General features: G+C 45.8%; 1 protein-coding gene across 5 annotated transcripts in view; it reads left to right on the top strand.

The window, feature by feature from the left end:
* Positions 1-23,995, top strand: part of gse1 (Gse1 coiled-coil protein) — a 604,225-nt gene extending 580,230 nt beyond the window's left edge. For all 5 annotated transcript variants that reach the window (XM_041190844.1, XM_041190843.1, XM_041190845.1 and 2 more), the window contains 6 exons: positions 3,356-3,626; positions 4,806-4,922; positions 8,073-8,462; positions 12,190-12,459; positions 15,397-15,500; positions 17,783-23,995. In XM_041190844.1, coding sequence (XP_041046778.1) covers positions 3,356-3,626; positions 4,806-4,922; positions 8,073-8,462; positions 12,190-12,459; positions 15,397-15,500; positions 17,783-17,917 — 1,287 coding nt within the window. In that variant the 3' untranslated portion in view covers positions 17,918-23,995. The remainder of the gene's footprint in view (positions 1-3,355; positions 3,627-4,805; positions 4,923-8,072; positions 8,463-12,189; positions 12,460-15,396; positions 15,501-17,782) is intronic.
* The last annotated feature ends 496 nt before the right edge of the window (positions 23,996-24,491 follow it).

The following is a 24,491-nucleotide window of genomic DNA, read 5'->3' as shown; positions in this document are numbered from 1 at the left end:
TCACACTGCACCCAAATGTTCAATGACCCATATTACTGACAGTGGTGAGAACTCTGTTAAACCTAGATGTCAGAAGAACTGCTCTCAGCCCTGTTCACCAGTACGATGACTTCTACATAATCCCATGGACAACATCAGGAAAGCTTTGGAAAATGAAACATGACTATGGAAGTGTTGGGTATAACAGAACAAGGGAGGGGCAAGTGAATCCTCATAAAGGACACAAAGGGAGAAATACAGCCATCTTATCGCATACTGACCTGTCAGTTCAGTGCACGGTACGTTAGAAATGGGGTTCTGCAGCTTAGCTGCTCCTTGCTAGGCTATTCACTGCAGCAGGATTAATGCTGATCTGAATCACAGAATAATTACAGCACTGAAGGAGACCATTTGGCCTATTATGTTTGTGCTGGCTCTCTGAAGGGGCAATTCACCTAGTGCCACTCCCTTGCTTTCTCCCCATAGCTCTGCACATTCTTCCTTTCCAGATAATAATCCAATTCTCTCGATTGAACCTGCTTCCACCACACACTCAGGCAGTGCATTCCAGATCCTAACCGCTTGCTGTGTGAAAAAGCTTTTCCTCATGTCCCCATTGCTTCTTTTGCCAGTTACCTTAAATCTGTGCACTCTGGTTCTCGATCCTTCCACCAATGGAAACAGGTTTTCTCTATCTATTCGACCCCGATCCCTCATGGTTTTGAATGAAACCAGGCTGATTTTTGAATAAGCCATCTGGAAATGTAAAAAAAACTGTGAGCCTGATACTCAAAGCCCATTCTTTCCACTTCTCCTATTTCTCATGGTTTGAGATGTTAGTTATTAAAGTTTTTAAAGGTATCAAATTAGATAGATAGAATGTACAACCCAGAAAGAGGCCATCCAACCCTATACTAGGAAGTTCTGAGGAACAAAGGGACCTTGGCGTGTGTGTCCATAGGTCTCTGAAGGCGGAGGGGCATGTTAGTGGGGTGGTGAAAAAGGCATATGGGACACTTGCCTTTATCAATCGAGGCATAGATTACAAAAGTAGGGAGGTCATGTTGGAGATGTATAGAACCTTGAGGCCATAGCTGAAGTACTGTGTGCAGTTCTGGTTGCCACATTATAGGAAGGATGTGATTGCACTGGACGGGGTGCAGAGGAGATTCACCAAGATGATGCCTGGGATGAAACATTTAAGTTATGAAGAGAGGTTGGATAGACTTAGGTTGTTTTCGTTGAAGCAGAGAAGACTGAGGGATGACTTGATCGAGGTGTACAAGATTATGAGGGGCATGGACAGGGTGGATAGGGAGCAGCTGTTCCCCTTAGTTGAAGGGTCAGTCACAAGAGGACATAAGTTCAAGATGAGGGGCAGGAGGTTTAGGGGGGAGGTGAGGAAATACTTTTTTACCCAGAGGGTGGTGACGGTTTGGAATGCACTGCCTGGGAGGGTGGTGGAGGCAGGTTGCCTCACATCCTTTAAAAAGTACCAGGATGAGCACTTGGCACATCATAACATTCAAGGCTATGGACCAAGTGCTGGTAAATGGGATTAGGTAGGTAGGTCAGGTGTTTCTCACATGTCGGTGCAGACTCGATGGGCCGAAGGGCCTCTTCTGCACTGTGATTCTGTGAACCCGACAGATTCATGTCAGTGCTTAGGTTCCACACAAGCCTCCTCCCACTCTACCACATCGCACCCTGTCTACATAACCTCTACTCCATCCTCCTTCCTGTGCTTCCCCTGAAATGCATCTATGCTACTTGCTTCAACAACTTCCTGTGGCAGCAGGAAGAGCGAGTTCCACGTTTTCACCACTTTCTGCTTAAAGACATTTTGGCTGAATTTCCAATTGGATTTATTAGTGACCATCTTATATTTATGGATAAGAATTTAAGCATTATCATCATGTCCTGCCCTGCCCACAATTTTAGATTCAGGACTCGGCGGTATTCTATGTAATGAGGTCTCCCGACAGTAGATATGCAACAATCTAGTTATAAAAATCTTCACCATCTGACCACGTATAATAATCAGAATAGTTTTATTTGATCATGGGATGTGGGTGTCACTGGCTGAGCCAGCATTTATTGCCCATTCTTAATTGCCCTTGAGAAGGTGGTGGTGAGCCACCTTCTTGTACCGCTGCTGTCCATGTGTTGTAGGTACACCCACAGTGCTGTTAGGGGGGGAATTCCAGGATCTTGACCCAGTGACAGTGAGGAAACAGCAATATTGCTCCGAGTCAGGATGGTGTGTCACCACGTGCCTGCTGCCCTCATCCTTTTAAGTGGTAAAGGTTGCGAATTTGGAAAGTGCTGTTGAAGGAGCCTTGGTGAGTTGCTGCAGTGCATCTTGTAGATAGTGCACACTGCTGCCACTGTGCACCAGTTGTGGAGGGAGTGAACGTTTAAGGTGGTGAATGGGGTACAGGTCACATTGGCTGCGTTGTTCTCGATGTTGTTGAGCTTCTTGAGTGTTGTCAGAGCTGCACCCATCTAGGCAAGTGGAGAGTATTGCATTATACTTGTGTTGTGACTTGCATTGAATATTCAGAGGGGTAGGGTAACCGTTCTATGCTCCAGGGAATGGCAGAAAGATGTAGGATGAAGGGAGCTCATCATAGAATCTTACAGCACAGAAAGGGGCCGTTAAACCCATCATGCTGTAGTTATTCTCTGAAAGAGCTTTGCAATTAGTCCCATTCCTCAGCTCTGCTTCCTTTTGTGTGTCAGCCATGGCTCAGTTGGAAGCACATTTCCTCTGGATCACAAGGTTCCGGGTTCAAACCCAACTCCAGGGCTTGTGGACGAAAATGGGATGGGCAATAAATGCTGGCCCAGCCAGCGAAGCCCACATCCTGTGAATGAATTTTTAAAAATCAAGCCTGACATTCGGCAGTACTGAGGGAGTGTTGCACTGACCAACATTTATCCCTCAAAAAACAGATTATCTGCTCATTATCACATTGCTGTTTATGGGAGTTTGCTCAGGGTAAATAGGCTGCTGTTTCCTCCATTACTACAGTGACTACACTTCAGAAAGTACTTCATTGGCTGCAAAGCACTTTGAGACATCTGAGGGCCATGAAAAGCGCCGTATAAATGCAAGTCTCCACAACCCCCTCCCCTCTCCCAACCTCCCCCAGGTCCAACCAATGTTTACTCCTTCAGGTATTTTAACCAATTCCTTTTTGGAAACCATCAGTGAGATATTGTCAAGAAATGTGAATAGCATAAGAAGCAGAAAAGGGACTTAGTCAGTCCTGTCATTTCATTTCGAACCCGTCTGCACAATTCTATCTCCTGTGTTCCCTTCCTTTACTCTCGAGGCTGCTGAGTTAATGCCAACCTGTCTCTGTCGTTTTAGAAACTGGATTTTCTGAGAGTGTTCAGTTTGACCACCCAGGCCCAGAGGGAGGAGCTACTGAAGCAGAAGCGACGCAAGAGGCGGCGGATGCTGATGGAACGGAGCCCCTCGCCACCGCCCATCCCTAACAAGCGCCAGGCACCCTCGCCACGGCCCCTGCCCACCAGCAAGTACAGTGCAGATGAAATGAACAGCACTCCTGACCTCGCAGAGAAGAAGAGATTCCTGACGTCTTTTAGCCTTGCGCACATACTCCCAGAGAAAAGGAAAGGTAAAGCGTGCTTCTTACCATTGAGTGTTCCTTGCTAACGGGCAGCTCCAGACAACAATAGTCAATCAGCCTCTAGCTGGAGCCTGTTAATTCTATTCCAACTGGATCATTTTATTTCTCTACCCACCCACCCACCCACCCCACCTCCATTGTCTCCTTCCACCCCCCCACCCCACTGAATCTCTCCCCTTATCCTGCTTCCCTAAAAGTTAAGGGCTCTTTTTCATCCTAATGACTGTCTGGTATCTCATCCATGTTGCCACTCCTTACATTTAGCTCTACCGGTATCACAGATCATTTGACCATATATGATGGAGGTCCAGGAGGGGAAGGAGGAGTCAAAGAAAGGTTGTCTTATCCAAAAACAGCACGCCTGGCAGTGCAGTTCTTCCTCAGTACTGCACTAGAGTGTCAGCCTCGATTTTGTGCTCAAGCCTCCAAGGTGGGATTTGAATTTCTGACTGGGAGGTGACAATGGTGCCAACTGAGCCATGGCTGACCCCTGTTTGGCAGCCTTGACAGTTTCCTCCCATATTAATTCTCTATTCCAGGTGTTTTACCCACTCTACTCATTTTTGCTCCCTCCATTCAGATGGGAGTGTGCTACTACTGAGTCAACTTTGACTAGGGCTCCTGCCGCCAGCAGGAATGAATTAGGTGCAGTACTTTGAGCTGTTTCGATAATGTAATCATGGCGCGATATAAATGCAAGTATTGTTAATTAAAACCTTAAAAGAATCTTCCAGCTAAAATCAGAAGATATTAACCATCCCTTCCACCATTTGCATTGGGGGAGTGTGGGTGCAGGGAGTATGGGTGTAGGGTGTGTGTGTGTGTGTGTGTGTGTGTGTGTGTGTGTGTGTGCGTGTGCGTGTGCGTGTGCGTGTGCGTGTGCGTGTGCGTGTGCGTGTGCGCGTGCGCGTGCGTGTGCGTGTGCGCGTGCGCGTGCGTGTGCGCGTGCGCGCCTTTGATCTCAGTCAGACTGAGGTTTGGAGTTTCATGTTGAGTGGGTCTTAAACCTACACTTGGCTACTGTCTCATCTCAGCACCAACACCCCCCAGCTCTTTAGAGACAGTGTATCACACATGGTCAAACTTCTTTGTTGAATTTTCTACTTCTTTAAAGCTCAGTGCTAACCTTGTTATTTATTGGTGTTTCTCTCTCTCTCACGCCCGCAGAAAAGGAGACCCTAATAGAAATGATCCATTCCATAAAACAGAAGACACGGCCTTCGGAAGCACCTTTTAAATATCTCGCTCCTCCATCATGTAGCAGTCCCAGCTCATCTCAGAATGGTGAGTGTTGACCTCTTCAAGAGATCCTTCTGTAACTAGTTTATGAGACTGGTTTAATCTGAATGTAGCTGGAATAGCATCTTGGAGTGACTTTCCTCTGGCATTATAGTGAGGTGGGGCTGGGGGAGTGGAATGTTGGACTCCTCATCGACTACCCAAAAGCAGCTTCATCATTCACACATTTTTCTATGCCCATCTCAGTTTCACTTTCCATATATTTCTCTGCCTTCCCTTTCCCTCCATCTATTTCTTTCCTTTTACCTCGAAGCGTTTGCCTTTCCCTTCCCGGTAGAACCTGCCAAAATTATGCTCATGAGCCTGTCAAGAAACCAGTGAGAGAGGAAGCACAGACGTGATTGCTTTTCACCTCCCACTGCCCCCCACCCCAACTTATTCAGCCCGAGAAGAAAATCAGCCTCATCTTTTCCCCCAAAAATGTATTTTGCTGATGAACAAAAAATAACATTCTGCTTTTTGGGTTGGAATTCCATTTTATCCATTTACTTCTCTGTCTTATAAACGGAAAGCGATTAGGTGGCTTCAGTGAATTTTCATGGTCAAGACAAGTCACAACTTAGTCGCAGTCTGGTTTTAAACTTGACCAAAGGCTGTGACCCCGTTGATAATGTAGGGGTGACCTGCATTTAACGGAGATTGGAGTCCCTACATCTCAGTTAAAATCTGGAGCAGGCTTCAGGGCCTCTGGACAATCAGAGCATCTCTGTAACGTTGGGGTGGTCCAGAGTCATGGGGTTTGGAGCATCTTGGTTTATGTGGATGATGTTCGAGGCACCATAGCAGTGACGTTCAGAAAATCTTAGGTTACAGGGGGTTGTGTATAACATTGTTATGTTCAGAGCTTTGGGGTTCGGTGGTGGGGGCGGGGGGGGAGCGGATCTCCATTTCAGGAGTAATATCGTAGTGACCTGTAGCTGTGGGGTTTAGAGTATCTCGGCTCGATGGTTAATGTTTGGGAGGCCTTCAAATTTCACAAGTGAAGACATGCCACATCACACCACCTACAAACCACAGATTAGGCAGACATGAGGTGCTGACGTGGCATTTTTAGGCCTTGCCTTTCTCTGCGCCTTTAGCCAGAGTGATGGTCGCTGAGTGCCCAAACCCCTAAGTTAATGTAATGTGGTCCAGTGGTTGGTGATTAAATCAATGGTACTGAGTTGGCTGATCAGGGGCTTCCGGGTTTGATCCCTGATTTGTGTTGAGATAACTGATCTTGGCCCGGGATAGCATTGGGGGCAGTGCAATTATCTCCCAGTGCCTGCAGCCTAGGGAAAGTTAAGGCCCAGAGGCTTGTTGGCCACTGGGAACGGTAACTGTATGTGGAGATCGGGGTGTCTATCAGCAAAGCACTGCATAATGTAGTCCTAAACCGAACAGATGGGGGAGGCAGTGACATAGTGTTATTGTCACTGGACTAGTGTTCTAGAGACCCTAGACAATGCTCTGTTGACCCATGTTCGAATCCGACCATGGCAGATTGCAAAATTTGAATTTGGAAAAATCTGATGATGACCATGAAACCATTGTTGCAAAAACCCATCTGGTTCACTAATGTCCTTTAGGGGAGGGAAATCTGTCATCCTGACCTGGTCTTGCCTACATGTGGCTCCAGACTACCATTGCTCCAGACCCACAGCAATGTGGTTGACCCTTAGAGACGGGCAGTAAATGCTGGCTTAGGCAGCGATGCCCACATCCCATAAACCAATAATTTTTTTTAAAAATCTAGAAAGCCTAGGTTCAACTTCCGGTCTCTACTGGGTTAGCTGATCTCCCCTGGGCAAAAGGTGAATGGAGGAATAAGGAAGGACTTGCTAGCCATTAACATGAGCCCATGTGTGAATGTCTGGTGGGGATTGGATCAGGCTCGGCTGTGAGGCACTCAAATAGGCCACACGACATTTTTTGGCCAAACTCTCACAACAGACTGCCCACCTGAGTGTGGGTTTACTGGAGAGCACTGAGGTTACCAATTGAACCATACCGCAGTACCAGACATCACTGATGTTTCCTTTAAGATTAGTTGCTGTGCACGGCCTATTTTATTCAATGTGCAGCTCCTCTAAATGTACTTGTGTGGCTGTACACAGAATTACACAGTGCAGAAGAGGCCCTTCAGCCCATCCAGTCTGTACCGACACGTGAGAAACACCTGACCTACCTACCTAATCCCATTTACCAGCACTTGCCCCATAGCCTTGAATGTTATGATGTACCATGTGCTCATCCAGGTACTTTTTAAAGGATGTGAGGCAACCCGCCTCCACCGCCCTCCCAGGCAGCACATTCCAGACTGTCACCACCCTCTGGGTAAAAAAGATTTTCCTCACATTCCCCCTAAACCTCCTTCCCCACACCTTATACTTATGCCCGCTTGTGACTGACCCTTCAACTAAGGGGAACAGCTGCTCCCTATCCACCCTGTCCATGCCCCTCATAATCTTGTACACCTCGATCAGGGTCACCCCTCAGACTTCTCTGCTCCAACGAAAACAACCCAAGTCTATCCAACCTCTCTTCATAACTTAAATGTTTCATCCCAGGCAACATCCTGGTGAATCTCCTCTGCATCCCCTCAAGTGCAATCACATCCTTCCTATAATGTGGCGACCAGAACTGCACACAGCACTCCAGCTGTGGCTTGCAAAGGTTCTATACAACTCCAACATGACCTCCCTACTTTTGTAATCTGTGCCTCGATTAATAAAGGCAAGTGTCCCATATGCCTTTTTCACCACCCCTCCACCTTCAGAGATCTATGGATACACACGCCAAGGTCCCTTTGTTCCTCAGAACTTCCTAGTGTCATGCCGTTCATTGAATACTTGTCAAATTACTCCTTCCCAAGTGTATCACCTCACACTTTGTTATTTCTCACAGAGCAGGGCTTGTGTGTTCCCTTTCAGGCTACTGCAGAGCCATGCACCCACACAGCTTAGTGGGAACATTGGTCACCAATGATGAAAGATGAGACAACTGTTTTTGTTTTAATAAAATCCCTTCTCAAAAACCGCTATTCACTCCTGGAGTGCCCTTTGAGCAGAATCCTGCAACGCTGAAGAGCATTTTCTCTTCTGACTTTGGAAAGTACCCACGTTAAAGCTCATTGCGCGTTTTCCCCTTCTGTAGCTGCCGCGGCCGATTCGTCGAACGTGCATTCAGCTGCCGATTCCGACAGGCCGCCGAGTGCCACCCCGGCTGTCCCATCCCTGCCGGAACTGCGGAAGAGCGCCGAGCCGATCCGACCAGAGCTGCCTAAAGCCTCGGAGGTGACCGCGAGGCCAAAGGAGCCGGGCCTGCACAGCGACAAAAGTAGGCCGCTCGAAGGGCCTGTTGGGAGCAGAACAGTGAGCGTACTGACTAATGCCACGGGGGCCCTGCAGAAGGAGAACTCTGCTGCTGTGCACAGCCTGAATGAAAAAAGCAAGCCCTGGGAAGTGTTCATGGCGGAGGACTTTGCCCAGCAGTTCCACGAGTCTGTGCTGCAGTCCACACAACGAGCATTACAGAAGCATAAAGGTAAGGGGGAATAAATCACGGGAACGGATGCCTACTTTATTCTCCTGAAGGAAAATACAGCAGCTAATTGTGCGTCACCGACTTTAAACTGTCTTAGATCAGTATGGTTTACCTCACTGCTAATCTGTCGCAGTCTAATAGCCCCAAACTATTATTATGATGAGGCTTAATGTACTGATAGATATCTAATGGTAAATAAAGTTAAATTCAAACAGCAAAACATCCAAAAACAGTTCATGCAATTAATTGTATTTTGCAATGCACTTTGTTCTGCAGCCATTTTCCACCTATAATGTTCATGCAAACACCAGTGAGTATTTTGATGTCGTTGACTGAAGGAGAATACTTTCAGTTAATTCCATGAGATTTTTAACATCCATTTGAACCATCAAATTAAACCTGACTGTGTGACACCCGTTATCCAGCATTTTAAATTACTCCCCACCTCCTCCCCCCCAACCAATGCTGACTCCAACTGCTATCTTGTTCAAGTAATATCCCTGGGAAGGGTAGGGTTGATATTGTTCTGCCATGGTGGTGGTGGTGGTGGGGGTTGGTGGAAAGCTACCACACTCTGTGAACGAAGAGTCATTATTCTGTGACAATCACATTTAGGGGTTGTTTTTCAAGCGGGCACTGGAGACTGAGAACCTCACCTATTCCAGTCAATGGGCAGAATCTTACACCATTTAAAAATAATTCAATAATCATGGGGCAGGACCATTTCTGGTTCTTGACTTGCTAGCAGCGCCGCTAAGGAATAGTGGGTGGGTTCCTGAGGCTGCCTGCCAACTCTGTGGGCCTGCAGCCTTCAGAAGGCCAGCAACCCCACTGCCAGAGGTTGAGGGAGAACGCGAGAGCCTCCATCTCCAAGAACGCTCCGATGAGGTACTTAGTTTTTAAATTAAAATGTGATCCCGGCTGACAGGCCACCCCTGTAGCGGTGAATCCCCTCCTACGGCTGCAGCCCACAGCTCCCTGTGTACCAGTGGATGGGTAAGTGCAGGAGGCCTCCCCTTAGCCTAGCGCCGGCAAGCAGCCTTCAGGCACCTGCTGGACTTTGGCCTCAATGGCAAAATCCGGGCATTGTCCAAAATCGGACTGTAGTTGGGCGGTTAAATATGGGCCGTGTAACCACCTGCCATTGTCAGGCAGACAGACTTTGCTTTTGATGTTTTGCCAATGGCAAGATCGCTCTGAGGCAGGAACATGTCGATCGCTGACCCACTGCCCTCATATCTAAATTTCCTCCCAGTCCCAACTTGAAGTCCACCGCCAGGGGATCGGGGAGATTCCACCCAATGGCTGGGATACCCCAAATAGTGTGCCTGTCATTTTCCACTATCCAAGCCAGCTTGTGAATTCCCCTGTTCCCTTAGCATCTTCCGAAAACCAGCTGGTAACTTAAAAGACTGTGTAGATATTGGGTTGGATTTTATCGTTCCCCCGCGGGTGTTAGAGGGGGTGGGGGCTTTCCTGCTGCCTACCCACCCACCCTGACCTGTCTCCCATTTTACGGGCGGCGATGAAGGCGTTAGGCAGCCCGCCCAGCCTTGGGCCTATGGTTGCCTTACTGGCCACTTAAGAGCCTCCTCGCGCCCCCCCAACGCTATTTTGCATGCGGCCAAGGGAGGCCCAGACCAAGTGGGTAGCCCAACAGCTTTAGTTGCATGGGCTGCTGTCGGAAAGTGAGTTGGGGACCACCTCTGGGGCTCCCCTGTACAAATAGGGGTCAACCACACATCGCCACCTCCCTGCACAGAGCCGTCGCTGAACCAGGCGCCTTGTGATCTCCACAGCTGAGAACCAGAGAGGCCATTGCCGTGTAGCTGCCGAAGCCGTCAGGAGAACTCGGCACTTCGGCCTCACCATGTTATTGCATTCAAGTGGTAGCATTCTCGCCTCTGAGTCAGAAGATTTTGCATTCAAGTCCCACTCCCGAGACATAAGCACAGCATCTAATGCAGTAGCGAGGGAGTGCTGCACTGTCAGAGGTGGCCTGTTTTGGGTGAAACGTTAAAGGAGGTGCCCACCTGCCCTCGCTGAGATTCAAAAGATAAGGGGAGTTCTCCCAGGCGTTCTGTCCTGAACCATAGTATATTCCTCATTCAACATTCACGATAACTGATGAGCTGGTCATTTATCACATTGCTGTTTGTGGGACCTTGCTGTGCGCAAAATTGGCTGCCATGACTACATTTAAAGTATTTCATTGGCTGTAAAGCGCTTTGGGGCGTCTGGAGGTTGTGACAGGAATGCTAGTTCTTTTAAAAACAAAAAAACTGCGGATGCTGGAAATCCAAAACAAAAACAGAATTACCTGGAAAAACTCAGCAGGTCTGGCAGCATCGGCGGAGAAGAAAAGAGTTGACGTTTCGAGTCCTCATGACCCTTCGACAGAACTTGAGTTCGAGTCCAGGAAAGAGCTGAAATATAAGCTGGTTTAAGGTGTGTGTGTGGGGGGCGGAGAGATAGAGAGACAGAGAGGTGGAGGGGGTTGGTGTGGTTGTTTGTCGCTACAACCACACCAACCCCCTCCACCTCTCTGTCTCTCTATCTCTCCGCCCCCCACACACACACCTTAAACCAGCTTATATTTCAGCTCTTTCCTGGACTCGAACTCAAGTTCTGTCGAAGGGTCATGAGGACTCGAAACGTCAACTCTTTTCTTCTCCGCCGATGCTGCCAGACCTGCTGAGTTTTTCCAGGTAATTCTGTTTATGCTAGTTCTTTTGTTCTTTCCATGTTCAATAACCTCAGCAACCTTACCTCTTGACGAGTTGGTTGTTGGAAAGTGGGGGAGGAGACTGGTTGCAAGTGCTGCACATGATTTTCACATAGATTGCTGCTTCCTGTAAAATCTGTGTGATTTAGCAACAGTTTCTTGCACCAGGAAGCTAAACCCCTGCTGGGGCTGAGCCTGATGGAGGTGAGTGCTCCCTCTCAAAGCATCCAATTAACCAGCTGCCTTTCTAGCAAAGGGAAGTTATGAACATGTCTCCCTGCAGTAATTGCAAATGATTATTTGTTTACATTTTTTACTCGTTCGCCTTACTCTTCTGGCTGAAATTCAAACCTAGGTAAACACAGGCAAACTATAACAGCGAATGCAAGTCCCTGTTTCACCGTGATCAGTATAACCACTCTGATTTAAGGCATTAAGCTGCCTGAATGTCAAGTGGCCTTATAAAATGGAATGACAAAGGGAGTGACAGAATGTTAATTAAAGCAAGGCAATTGGAGGTAACTAACAGCTGCCGAAATAAGTTGAGAGAAAGGAGTTACACAATGTGTATTTCGTTAACAGCTGGACAAGACGAGATCTGTGCTGTCCCAGTGAGTAAGTGCATTCTAGGAAGATGCCAAGGTCAATTCCTGGTCTGTAACAAGTTTGCTGATTGATTAGGGCACTCCAGTTAGAACCAGTGCTTCTGTGTGAATGCAGAAACTCCTAATTGTTCTGTGTGCAAGCGTGTGCTGGTAGGTAAATGGTTGATGTGGACAGGATGCTCAATGTGGCTTTCTGATGCAGGTCCAGAGCTTGACCACTTGGATGACCTGCTGGTCGGTATGAGTCAAAGGTGCTGATTCATGTTCAGGTGCAGTTCAGCAGGTCATCAAAGTGAGCATTCTCGAGATTGATGCCACCTCCTTACTACCCCAGTGTATCATCCCATCCTTTCGAAATGTTGATTTTTTTTTTTTCTGACCTTTGTTTCTCTTTAAGGTACCACGGCGACACTAACCGCGGAACAAAACCACAAGCTAGACGCTTCTGTCCGCTACAACATTCCAGAGATGCACTCCGCCAGTGGAACACTGTTTACACATCAGAACGGCCAGCATGCTGCCACCCAGACCAGGAAAGGGATGGTGTGCGAGCGCGAAGAGGAATCCGACAATGAAGACGATGAGGAAGAGGAAGACTCGAGACCTTTCCATTCAAAATGGCAGGGCATTGAAGCTGTCTTTGAGGCTTACCAGGAATACGTCGAAGGTACGCTTGTGGGGGTTTGGTACAACTGGCTGGCTTGCTAGGCCATTTCAGAGGGCAGTTAATAAGCAACCATATTACTGTGGGGCCTGAAGTCACATGTAGGCCTACGTGTGACTCCAGTCCCTCAGCTATTGTGATTGACTCTTAACTACCCTCTGAAATAGCTTAGTCAGCCACTCAGTTCAAGGGCAATTAAGGATGAGCAACAAATGCTGGCCTTGCCAGCGACACCCACATCCCATGAAAGAATAAAGAAAAAAAAATTCTCTGAGGGTCGTTTGCCTGTGGAGTTCTCTTTCCCAGAGAGCAGTCGAGGCAGGGTCACTGAATACTTTTAAGGCTGAGTTAGATTCTTGATTCCACAATCAGATCAGTCATGATCTTATCAAATGGGAGTGCAGGCTTGAGAGGCTAAATGGCCCACTCCTGGTCCTAATTCATATGTTCATATTACACTTACGCCACCATCCCCTCCACCACCACCACATCCTCAAGGGAAACTGGGGATGGACAATAAATGCTGGCCTTGCCATTGACGCTCCCATCCCATGAAATAGTGAAGCAAAATTGCCAAGCAGTGTACACACCAGCAATTTGTGTTGTGTAGTTTGTTGAGCCTGCCACAACCATGGGCAGGAATTGTGCATTTCAGTGAGGTGAGTGAACGAGGTCAGTTGAACCGCAGTACACTCTCCTCCTCCCTCTCACTGCCCAAACAGCACTCGGGCCATACTGCTCTAACCACAACCCACAGTCCTCAGTTGGTTACTGCTCCAGAGAAACCGCAGAGCTTGGGCTTAATTCCCTCACTCACGGGCCGTTGCTGCCAATAAGGCAGCCTTCCCTCAGAGCTGCACGGAGTGTCAGCCTGGGCTTTGCATCAGGGAAATCAACTCTGCTGCTTGAAAAGAAACTAAAGTTAAAACAAGTCACTTAACATTCGAGCCCAGAAGGATGAATAGTCATCTGCATTGATCTAGCAGCTTATCACATTTCTCCATACTCTTGAGTATGATTCACAGTGACTGTTACTAGGCTTACAACAGCAGCCATTTTTCCCACAGCAAGGTAGCGCTCACTAGCGGAGGAATGTCAACGAAACACCAGGAGATCTCCCTGATCTTCTGTGAAAAGTGCCTAGGGATCTACCAATGCCAGAGCAGGAAGCTGGAAATCGATTCAATATCTCATCCACAGGTGCAACCCCTCAGAGCTTCTCTTACTGACATTCTCAAGTCCTGGAGTGGGGTTTGAGTTCACGCCCCTCAGACTCTCAAGTGAGAGTGCCACCAAGTGGACCAAGATGGTGCCTTTTTAATTACATCCGTGGACCAAAAGTAGCCATATCTGCTGCCATCTTTTCTAGTGACCAAATCATCATTGGGAGCGTTTGTGAAAGAAACATGCTGTACACGTCAAACGCTCTCGTATGTAATTCCTTCTGAGGACTCTCCCCTTGGAGTGAATATTGGGGATGACTGGTTTGTGTAACCAGGTTGTGCTCTGTACACAGTGCAGGTTTAATCTAAGGCACAGGGTTCAACAAGGTTTCCACCAAGCAATTGACAGGACTGCCCCAATTTTGAATCACAGTCTCATATTTAAATCATTTCTCGAGAAATGGGCAAGCCTTGTTTTTCCATTCCATGTGACCCTGGGAAAGTGGTGGTAAAACCTTCCATTGAACTAGCCCATCCATGTGCCGCTAATGCTGTTCCAATGGGCTTGGGTAGAGGATTCCAAAGTATTGACCCAGAACGACAGAGGTAAGGTGTGTCCAAGACAGGATGGTGGACGATCTGGAGCTGCAGCTCTTGAGCCTCGGCGACAAGGGCTATGGAGCTGGAAGATGCTGTTGAAATAATACTCATTTGATAGTAGATTAGTATTTATGCTGAAGCCTGATATTTCATTTGTTTATTTATCATTTTAGTCAGAGGCGATGCTTCTTGGGTCACTTTTTTTTAGCGCATCTTCACACACACTTTTATCCCCTTTGGGGTATAGCAGGGAGATAATGGAAGGATTGTCAGGCTGATTAATCAGTCCAGTGAGTATAAACACTCCTTCCATGGCCAACAAGTCCTGGTGTGGGACTTGAACCTGGAACTTCTGGCCCAGAGATAGAGATGCTATCACTTGCACCACTAGACTTCCTGTCACATCATTAAAGAGCCATTACAATAAATTGCTGTTCTCCACCTTGAATTCATTGCACAATATTTGTAAAGGTTTCTTAATGGGATCAGGTATTTGGGTGAGAAAGTTTGTTCAGTTGTATCAATGAGGTCAGAAAAGGAGAGTGTAGTGATTGCTATTGTGATGGCTCAGTTGATAAAGACACTGCTGGGCTTGGGACACAGTCACATAGTACAAAAAGATCCCAGGTTCAGTCCAAGCTAAGTTAGCTCATCTCATTCCAGATGTTGGTAAACTGGATGTAAAAAAAAAAAAAATCAGCCAGGTATCAATACTGTGCTTGCATAATGGCATCAGATGGGAGCAAGAATAGAGTCAGCTACAGTAACCCCATATTTGAACACTCTTTAAACACTCATTGTCTCACATCATGAATGGCCACTTTCCTGAGATACCCAATCAGAGGACAACCAATACCCAATAATGATGCGGTATCAGAGAGCAACCAATAACCCCAGGACGGGTCAGTGCCCTCGGGAGTGGAAGGAAACCTGGGGAGAACGCAAAGGGTTTTATCAAAGAAAACAAACCTTGCATCCTCATCAGAAGAAAAACTTCCTTCGAAGGCATGAACTTAAAGGGCTGAATGGCCTTGTATTGCCCTTGTCTGTTTCAAGTATTAATGTGAGAGTTCCGGGACTCATCAATCTCTTGTGTTACAGCAGCGTGCCAACAGTTCGGTGGCGAGTTTATGCTTTTAAGAAATGAAATAACTCCAAAATTATCATTTAATTTCAGAACAAAATGTCGAGAGGCAAATTCTACAGGCCCAGTGCAGGCGTCTGGAAACTTTTCACTATAACCTTAGCCTGACGGCAGAACAGCTTTCCCTCAGTATGTCGGTGAGTACTGCTTTATAAAAATTCTCTTGGTAGGAATAGGAGGGTACAGCATGGGAAGATTGGGGTGCAGAATTTACCCCGAGCATCTTGGGGAGGTCTTTGAAATGGGCAGATCAGAGCAGCAGAAAATGCTGCCTCATTAACCCATTGGGAACCTGATCTAGCTTTCAAGGGCCGATGGTTCAGCAGTCGACAACGTGTTTCACCTATTGTGTTGAGCGATGTGACCAGTCAGCAACCCTTAAAGAGACCGCTGCCCACTCGAAGGTATTGGACACATGCCAAATTACCACCCTGTGTAATAGATATGAGGAGCTTTGAACCATGAATAGACTTTTTTCACTGGACAAGCTTAATCCCGAACATTCCCCCCTTCTTTGAAAAATGAAATTGTATCTCCCATCATGAAGTGGCGAAAGTCTCTTTATGAACATTGATTTCATAGTCGGCTGTTTGGAATGTTTATCAATCTAAAGAGTGTAGTGGAGGCAGATTCAAGCCTGGATTTCAAAAGAGATGGGGATCATTATCTGAAGGGGAAAGATTTGCAGGACTATGGCAAAAAAGCGGAGAGCGGCAGTAGGTGAATTGTTCATGCAAACAGCCGGCACAGACATGAAGGGTCAAGGGCCACCTGTGCTGCAACCATTCTATGATCCTATAAATCCCATGACAGCCAAGTTGACAAATGCCCTGAATACGCAGGACGCAGGTTCTACTTCATTGTGTACAGATTGGACTGGGGGGCGGGTGGCGGGGGAGTAGTTTGGGATATAATACTTAGCCTCAGTGTCCCTGGGCTACTAAGTGAGGTGGGAAGGGGTTGTGAAGTAGCCATGGTTCATGCTTCTGGTCACTCTGGCTGGATGTGGAATGAGGGAGGGGTTTGGTGCACAATCAAATGGCCTCACCATCTGAGAGTACCACCTGAAGAATAGCCACAGCCCAGGGCAGCAATACTGAAACTTTTTGAACCAAGGCCCCCTTTTCAGATGGATTAATAATCATGGGCCCCCTATCTAAATGGTAATATTAGAGAATACTGATTATATGAAGGTACTGCATGTAAAGAGTGTCTTAATATATGCTTTTAAGAAAACTGGGTTTTGCTTTGAGGCATCAGTGAGATGGGTTTGCCCTCTTTTCAATGCATGAGCCTGTCTATCCTGCTCAGTAAGCATGACTGCGTTATTTCACAAAAGCCTCTGGGAAGTCTTTACAGATCCCAGTTTTTTTTTATTCATTTATGTGATGTGGGCGTCACTGGCTTGGCCAGCATTTATTGCCCATCTTTAAATGCCCTTGAGAAGGTGGTGGTGAGCTACCTTCTTGAGTCGATGAAGTCAATGTGGTGTAGATACACCCACAGTGCTGTTAGGAAGGGAGTTCCAGGATTTTGACCCAATGACCATGAAGGAACGGCGATGTATTTCCAAGTCAGGCTGGCATGTGGCATGGAGGGAAACTTGCAGGTGGCGGTGTTCCCAAGCATCTGCTGCCCTTATCCTTCTGCACACTGCTGCCACTATGCGTCGGTGATGGAGGGAGTAAATGTTTGTGGATGGGGTGCTAACCAAGCGGGCTGCTTTGTCCTGGATGGTGCCGAGTTCTCGAGTGTTGTTGGAGCTGCACTCATCCAGGCAAGGGGGGAGTATTCCATCACACTCCTGACTTGTGCCTTGGAGATGGTGGACAGAATTTGGAGGGGTCAGGAAGCCACTGACCTGTGAGACTAGCCACAGCGATTGCCATCAGGAGACCAGGGAATAAAATGGGAGGGAATAAAATGGGAGCCATTAAGTTCTTGTGTCCATTCAGGGATCTAAATGCATTGGCTGGCCACTCCCAATGCTTCAAGGTGCAAATTTCTGGGAATCTGGGTGACACATTTTTTGCCCATCTCTAGAATAAAGGACGGCTGTGGACTATCTCCTTGAATCCCTGCAGTGCTTGAGTTCATGGTGGTCCCACACTGGTGCTAAGTGGAAATTTCCAGGATGGTGACCCCGTGACGATGAGGGAACCATTTATACGGCCCGAGTCAGAATAATATGGGTTATGAGCAACAAGTCCAGAAGTTCCTTTTGCGTTTCGCATTTTTAATTCAAAACCTGAAAGTAATACAGGTGCTCACATATTTCACAAAAACTACCAATTGTGTGAACAAGTGTAGGAACATGGGCAGAAGTTAAGTAACTTTAAAGAATTCAAGGTCAAGCAACTTCTGAACAGTGATTCTGATCATTGGTTACAATGTGCATCTGGTTTTCTTTGAAATGCAGGAACTTCTGGCTCAGAAACAGAAACTTGCCTCAGAAAGGGAAAGACTCCAATCCGAACTGGACCATTTAAGAAAGTGCCTTGCACTGCCGACGATGCACTGGTCTAGAAGCTACTTCAAGTCCTACCCAAGGTGACCCCCCTGTTAGCTCGGCCACAGCATAGAGAAACTATTTTATTATCCTGGTATTTAATATTCCCATTGGAATCGATACTCTAGGCAAGACCTAAGGAAACGTGCCACATATGAAGCGAAGGGTAAATGGATAATCAGCCTTTCTGAACGAACATTGCAATGCAACCGAAACGAGACTTCTGGATCTATTTTTACATAAATTTGCTTAAGGAAACCTTTTTATTTTCAGCCTGTTTGAATATCTGATTGTCGTTATTTTGTCCCCCCGCTTCCCCTGACCCCTTTTAAAAGGTCAGTTTGGTTTTTAGAGAGGTTGGGGGGGGTGGTGGGGGGAAGACTTAATTCTGACCTCCAGAGCCAACACTAATATATCCAATGTACATGCTGACTGGACAGTTTTCTGTACTACTTTGCTCGAGTGGCTTATCACAGCACTGCGGGCAGTAAGCAGTAACCGTTGGATCTCTCGCACGGATGCCTGTAGCCCAAAAGACAAGAAACGGAAGAGCCTAATCCATTGGAAAAATGCCACGAATGCTGACAATGTTTGATTGAAGGACCTTGCTCTCCACCTCTCCTCTCAGAAACCCCTCCGTTAAACCTTCTGCTGTAAGCCTTGGCGATCTCCTGCCCACTCCCCATGCACCCCCTAACCACCAACCCGAAAAATAAAAATCACCCAAAATACCGGCTTCTCCTCCAGGCCCCAACTTGTGCTGCAACTGAACCAGGCCGCAGTACAACAGTTCGAGACTCGTTCGGATGATTAGGCTTTTTATAAAACCGAAAAATGCACTTAAGGCAATTGAAGGTACCTTTTTAAACCAGAGTCTTTTAAATCACAGAGATGCATGTTACAGAGCTGAGTGTGTGCATTAAAAAAGATGACAGCCTAAAGGGCAGGGGTTTTTTTAATTAAAAATAAATAAAAAGGATTTTTCACAAAAGAGGTGCTTTGCCTTGTACTGTATATAAATGAAAACAGATTTTGTATGTTTTTATTACTTTAATTATTGTTATTAAAGCTTGCCATTTTTAATATGTTTCTGCTTTGGCAAATATCTTGCTTTTAGTGTTCGTACTGCTGCTGGTCAGGACAAAAAAAAATTGAAGTGTTTTTTTTTTAAAAAAAAAAATCCAAAAAAATATGGAGAGCGAGGTCGTTTTCACTGGTGCATGTGCTGTCACTCTAGTTTTCATGTAGCACCAGATTAAGATTCCTGTACAAGAGGATGCAAAGCCTCTGCTGGCACCCCACCCCATGTCCCCGTCCCTCCCTTCCCTGTTATTTATACGTGCTTGGGTCAGACGAGCACCTCTGCGACTTGTGGCTGTATCAGCTGCTTTATCTTTTCTCCTGTTGTACTGTAATTTTTTTCCGTACCTAATTTGCACTCGCCTCTAATGGGCCACTCAATCCCCTCCGTGTAAAGTGAAAAAGAATGTCCCCATTTTAACGCTTGGAAAGATAGCGCTCGTTGAAATTGAAAGGCATGTATGTGGTCGGCGTGTTTGGAAAATTTCCCATTTAAGGCGCACTCGTGAAAACACCCACTTGGTTCTCCCTGTCCAATGGTGCATTTTTGAATACGAGAAATAACTTCTAAATGTTCCTCTCCTTTTTCTCCACATCGAGCTGTAGAGCATTGACCAAGGTGGCGGTGTGCACTTGGGGGATTGTTCACTCTTTGGCAATTGATGGTTGACTGTTACATCCTAGTATTGGAGGGGTTAAATGTGCATTCTTGGCTCCCCCTCACACTCAGCCACTCGATTGGGCCAGTAACATCTTTATAATGGGTCTGAGTTAAGAGAATGATGTACTGTGAGATATGTGACCCATTGTAACCATAATCTCTAAACTCCCTTCCCGTTAATGCAAGATCAAAGTCCCATCAGAAAACAACTTTGGAAACTCATAAAATTGAGGCATTAAGTACAGTATCTAGAGGCGAGGGGAAAGGAAAGCATTTCTATGGGTATTAATGTTCTATGATTCATGTTTTCAAGCCCTTCTTCCATGCAAGATATAAACGGTGCCACACTTTACCCAAGGTTGGCTTTTTAACCTTGAGCCTTTCTTCATGGATGGGCATGGAAAATTAAAGGATGGAAAATTTAAATATATCTGTTACTATTCATTCAAAACCTGTGACCCTGCAAATGAGTCCACTTGTCTGCAAAGATTCCAGGCTTTAGTCCAGGGTGGGTGTAGCATTCAGCAGTATTTCTCACAGAAGAGCTTTTCTTTCTATTTTAAACAAAAAGTATTCAGAGTCTCTGTCTTAGGGATACTCCCCTCCACCTGTGTGAGGGAGGATAGGTCCTCCAACTATGCCTCCTCCCCCTACGTGAGGGACAATAGATACTCCCACTACCCACACAGAAGAATTGGCACTACATTTATAAGATTCAAAGAAGCTCATCCATCCTATTTTAGTTAGTGCGGTGTTTCAGAATAAAGGTTTGTTGAAACGGAGAGCTAATGGGAATGGTTAGTCTGATATTAAGCCACAATTCGACTTGGCTAAGAACATTGTTTTTAAAAAGCACCAAATTGTTATCTGGTATTCCTGTTTCCCTAACCTCAGCACATAGCATATAAAACAACAGGGGGAGGAGGAGACTGATGGGACTCTGTTACCCCTGTTTCCCTGCCCACCTCCCCGCCCCCCCCCCCCCCGCAAGTATTTACAGTAGTTATTCTATCTTGCTTAAGAGGCACAGCCAACAATCTACTGGCTGAACTGTGCTTTTCTTTAATGAGTATGGGTTGCTAAGAGGTTAAAGGAAACAAAAATCAGACGCCCTAAGAGCTGAGACACTTCAGAGGGTTTTTACTTGAAAGTGCTAAGTGAATTGTACCTGGGAGTGCTGCTGCCAATCACTTGGACTTTTGGCCCCCAGTGTCAGATTGCAGCACTTCCTGAATGAGTCTTGTGCCATATGTTGCTCCTATTGTATTTGCAGGGAGAGCTCATTACATTACCCGTCTTCCACTGCAAACAATCCAGACCCTCCATCGATGTTCTGTGATGGAGAGGTAATACGTCAAACCACCAATAGATTCCCCTTCATTCATCAGGCTTGACCTGCTTGTAAAGATAGAACGTTCACCAAATGGCACAGTCGGGATGCAACCTTCTCAATGTGATACTGAGCCATGTGCATTAGAAAGGTTATAGATTGATGCACGATGCCAAGCTGGGCCAGGAGTAGAAACTCGACGCGTGTCCTGAGTGAGGGAAAATCAGCCTGAGTTCCTGCTCCTGATCACCATTATGCTCAGAATAAATGTGTGTATGAATGTTGGGCAAGGATAGAAGCTGAGCTCCCACACATTGTAAAACTCTTCTGACGCACACTGCCACACAAGACAAAGAACTTGAGTGAGGTACCGGATGGTGGCTGGTAACCCATGGGACCGTAGCGTAGCCCATCAGTGCTTGTGGAGTATAGCAGGGAAAGGCAAGGATACCATTCTCACTGCTTTTCAACTTTAGAAGTTGAAGTCTAGATGGTGCTAATATTCTGCACTGATGAAGGTAATGAATTTTCTTCTAATAACTTGGAAATTCTGTGATGGATAGTAAGGATTTCCTTTGGATGCTTTATACTGTACAGCAAAGATACATGCTCACCCATACACTCCACTTATAAGATTTGAATGTATTTGCTACAGTTAGAACCTTTCGACAAGCCCCCTTTTCCCCAAACCCAATCTAAGTTAATACATTTATTCAGTGACCATGACAGGTGCCTTCTCACCCACCATGTGGCTCCAGTCAATACTACTGCTGTACTGGGGCTCGGTTGCTGGCCTTACCACCATTCCTGCAAACCCATATTGGGTGCAACCAGTAATCTCAACAAGCTGGTTTCTCTCTTGATGTGATTTGTTACCTTAGATTCACTTACCTTGGCTGTCAAAGCATCTATAGACCAACATACAGAAACTGCCATCATTGTCAGTGTAGCTAAATCATGATGCATGACTTGATTAATATATGTCATTGCATTATGCAAAGACTGGGAAATAATTACAAGGGTTTAAGATGTATATTTCCAATACACATTATAGCCTTGTTCTAATACTTGATGCCACGATAATCTGATTGCTTGCTAAATGTCTTTTAGTCTGCATGGACTGGCATTTAACTGGTAAATCATCCCAAGTACTATCCAATGGTTCTCAATTTGATCATTAACTGCTGCAAAGCTCGTGTCTTCCCTCCTTACTGGAATTTCCCTAAATACAATTACTTTCTTCGCAATGATTTTAACCTGACCAATATCTGTCCAACTTGGCAGACTATGACTCATAGCATCTCCATGATAGCTACCATTTCCCAGACCGCTGAATGATAAAAAAGCTGGTCAGTAGTACAGGCCAACCCAACGAGTGAGCATTTGGTCTCCAAAGGCCATTGAGACTCAGTCAGTTGCACCAAACATAACAATTGAATCAAATCTGTATTCCTTGATCACAAGAGCACTGACATTTTTTTTGAAAGACAGTTGTGAACATTTCTCTAATTCTGAATAGCAACAGTCAGTATTTGGGTTTTGTATTTTAGAATTAAAACTGCAAATGATGATCAAACTGTGTATGGACACTCACTTGGGAAGGTTAACTTATTCATTAGCCAGCACTCTCGACTATAAAGGACTCTTGGCTAGGGAATACACAATGTATTTTACACTCATTCATTAGGGGATAAGGTATGCTGGTATCTTCTTTTGTACTTTTGCATAGTTACTGTTCAAGCTCTCGAACTGATTTGGGTTTTAGTTTGAAGTGCAGCTGTTTGATCTGGCAAGAGAATCCTTATGGTATAATGGATATGAAAATACTAGCTGAAAATCAAAACAATCTATCCCTTTAAAATAGGGAAGCTAAAAGATCTGTTGGGTTTTTGCAAATTTGATTTCTGAGGGACATCATCATCTTTAAACTGGTGTTTTGCAAGACTCTTCAACTTCTTGTAAAGTATTACTGAGGCTATGATGCCATTTACCTTGGATAACATCGCACAGATGCCATCTTCAGGTGGAGTAAAAATTGGCCTTGATTATACCACTGTTTGTAGGAGTGAGCGCTTGAGGGAATAAAGTTAAATACAGTTCCATTCCTACCCCATGTAAGAAACCCAAGGACAGAGATCCGGTGGGGGTGGGGGGGATGGGGTCATGTAACTTTGCCAGTCCGAAGAAGAATATCAGTTTCTTCTGAGCTTAAATAAAAAGTGAGCAATTCCAGATAATGCTCTAACCAGCTTCTAACCGTGTATCTATCTTGAGTGCCACAGTATAGCCTTGTTGAGACCAATTGTGATTTATCTTCTGAGAGTTAGCACAGAATTTAATAAAATGCCCTACAAAAACAAATGCCAATGGCACCAAGTAGATGCCCCCTCACACTAAGACTGATGAATCAATGTTTCACTGAACAGCGCCATGTCCATTCCCCACCACCCCCAATTTCTATATTTAATGCAGTTTGCCACCGAAATGCTGCAACTAGTCATGATAAATACCCATGGGCAGTGGAAATGCCAGTTTCTGGGCAACAATCAGTCACCTGCTGCAGCAAAATCACTTGCCGTCCTATCTTTGGCCTCAAACCTGGCGAGAATTGAGGTCAAGCACAAGAGAGTTGACAAACAATAGTGTGTACCTTTGTAGCCATGATCCCTGCTTTGCAGTCATCAGACCCACTGCTGATAACCCACCTCCCTGTGTTGCACACCTGCTACTCACGAGCAGATTTGCCTTTATAGGTCATTGTAACTATAAATCTGCCACTGGTTAGATTGGACTTTAGCTCTGCACTTCTGTTACAGCCTGTGCACATTCGATATATCATTTTCTTTTGAGGGAGAAGATGAGACCTCCACTATAATTGGGGGTGCAGGTGGAGGTGGGGGGGGTGCTGATGCTGTGAAAATTATGTTTTAAGTGTATTGTTTGGATTTATTGTAATGTAATATATTATTTGTTGAATGTAGTAATTAGGTATTTATGAATATATTGCTGTAATTTCTGACAAAAATCAAAAATAAAATCATGTACAGAGTGATAAATGTGTGGGTATTTTTGTTTTGCATTTGCAGTGTAAAGAAGATTCTAGAAAGGCTTGAGCATGATCGTGATAGTAATTTCTTATCAATGCACATTGAATGCCAGCCTTGGATCAGTGGATAGCATTTTCACCCCAGTCAGATAGCTGTACATTTAAGCCCAACTCCAGAAACATAAGTATGTAATCTAAAGTGCCACTCCAGTGCAGTAGTGAGGGAGTGCTGTATTGTTGGAGATGCTAACTTTTAGATCTGATGTTTAAGGTGATCGGTAGAAGGATTAGAGGAGACATGAGGAAAAACTTATTCACCCAGAGGGTGGTGGATGTTTGGAATTTGCTACCTGGTTTGGTGGTGAAGGTGGAAACCCTCAGCTCATTTAAAAGGTACCTGGATCTCCACCTAAAGTGCTGTAACCTGCAAAGCTACGGACCGGGTGCTGAAAGGTGAAATGGGCAGCTAGTTTTTATTTTTTATTTTTCGGCTGGTGCAGAC

This window comes from Carcharodon carcharias, chromosome 7 (assembly GCF_017639515.1).
Source record: "Carcharodon carcharias isolate sCarCar2 chromosome 7, sCarCar2.pri, whole genome shotgun sequence".
NCBI lineage: Eukaryota > Metazoa > Chordata > Chondrichthyes > Lamniformes > Lamnidae > Carcharodon > Carcharodon carcharias.
This window is presented reverse-complemented; position numbering and strand designations above follow the sequence as displayed.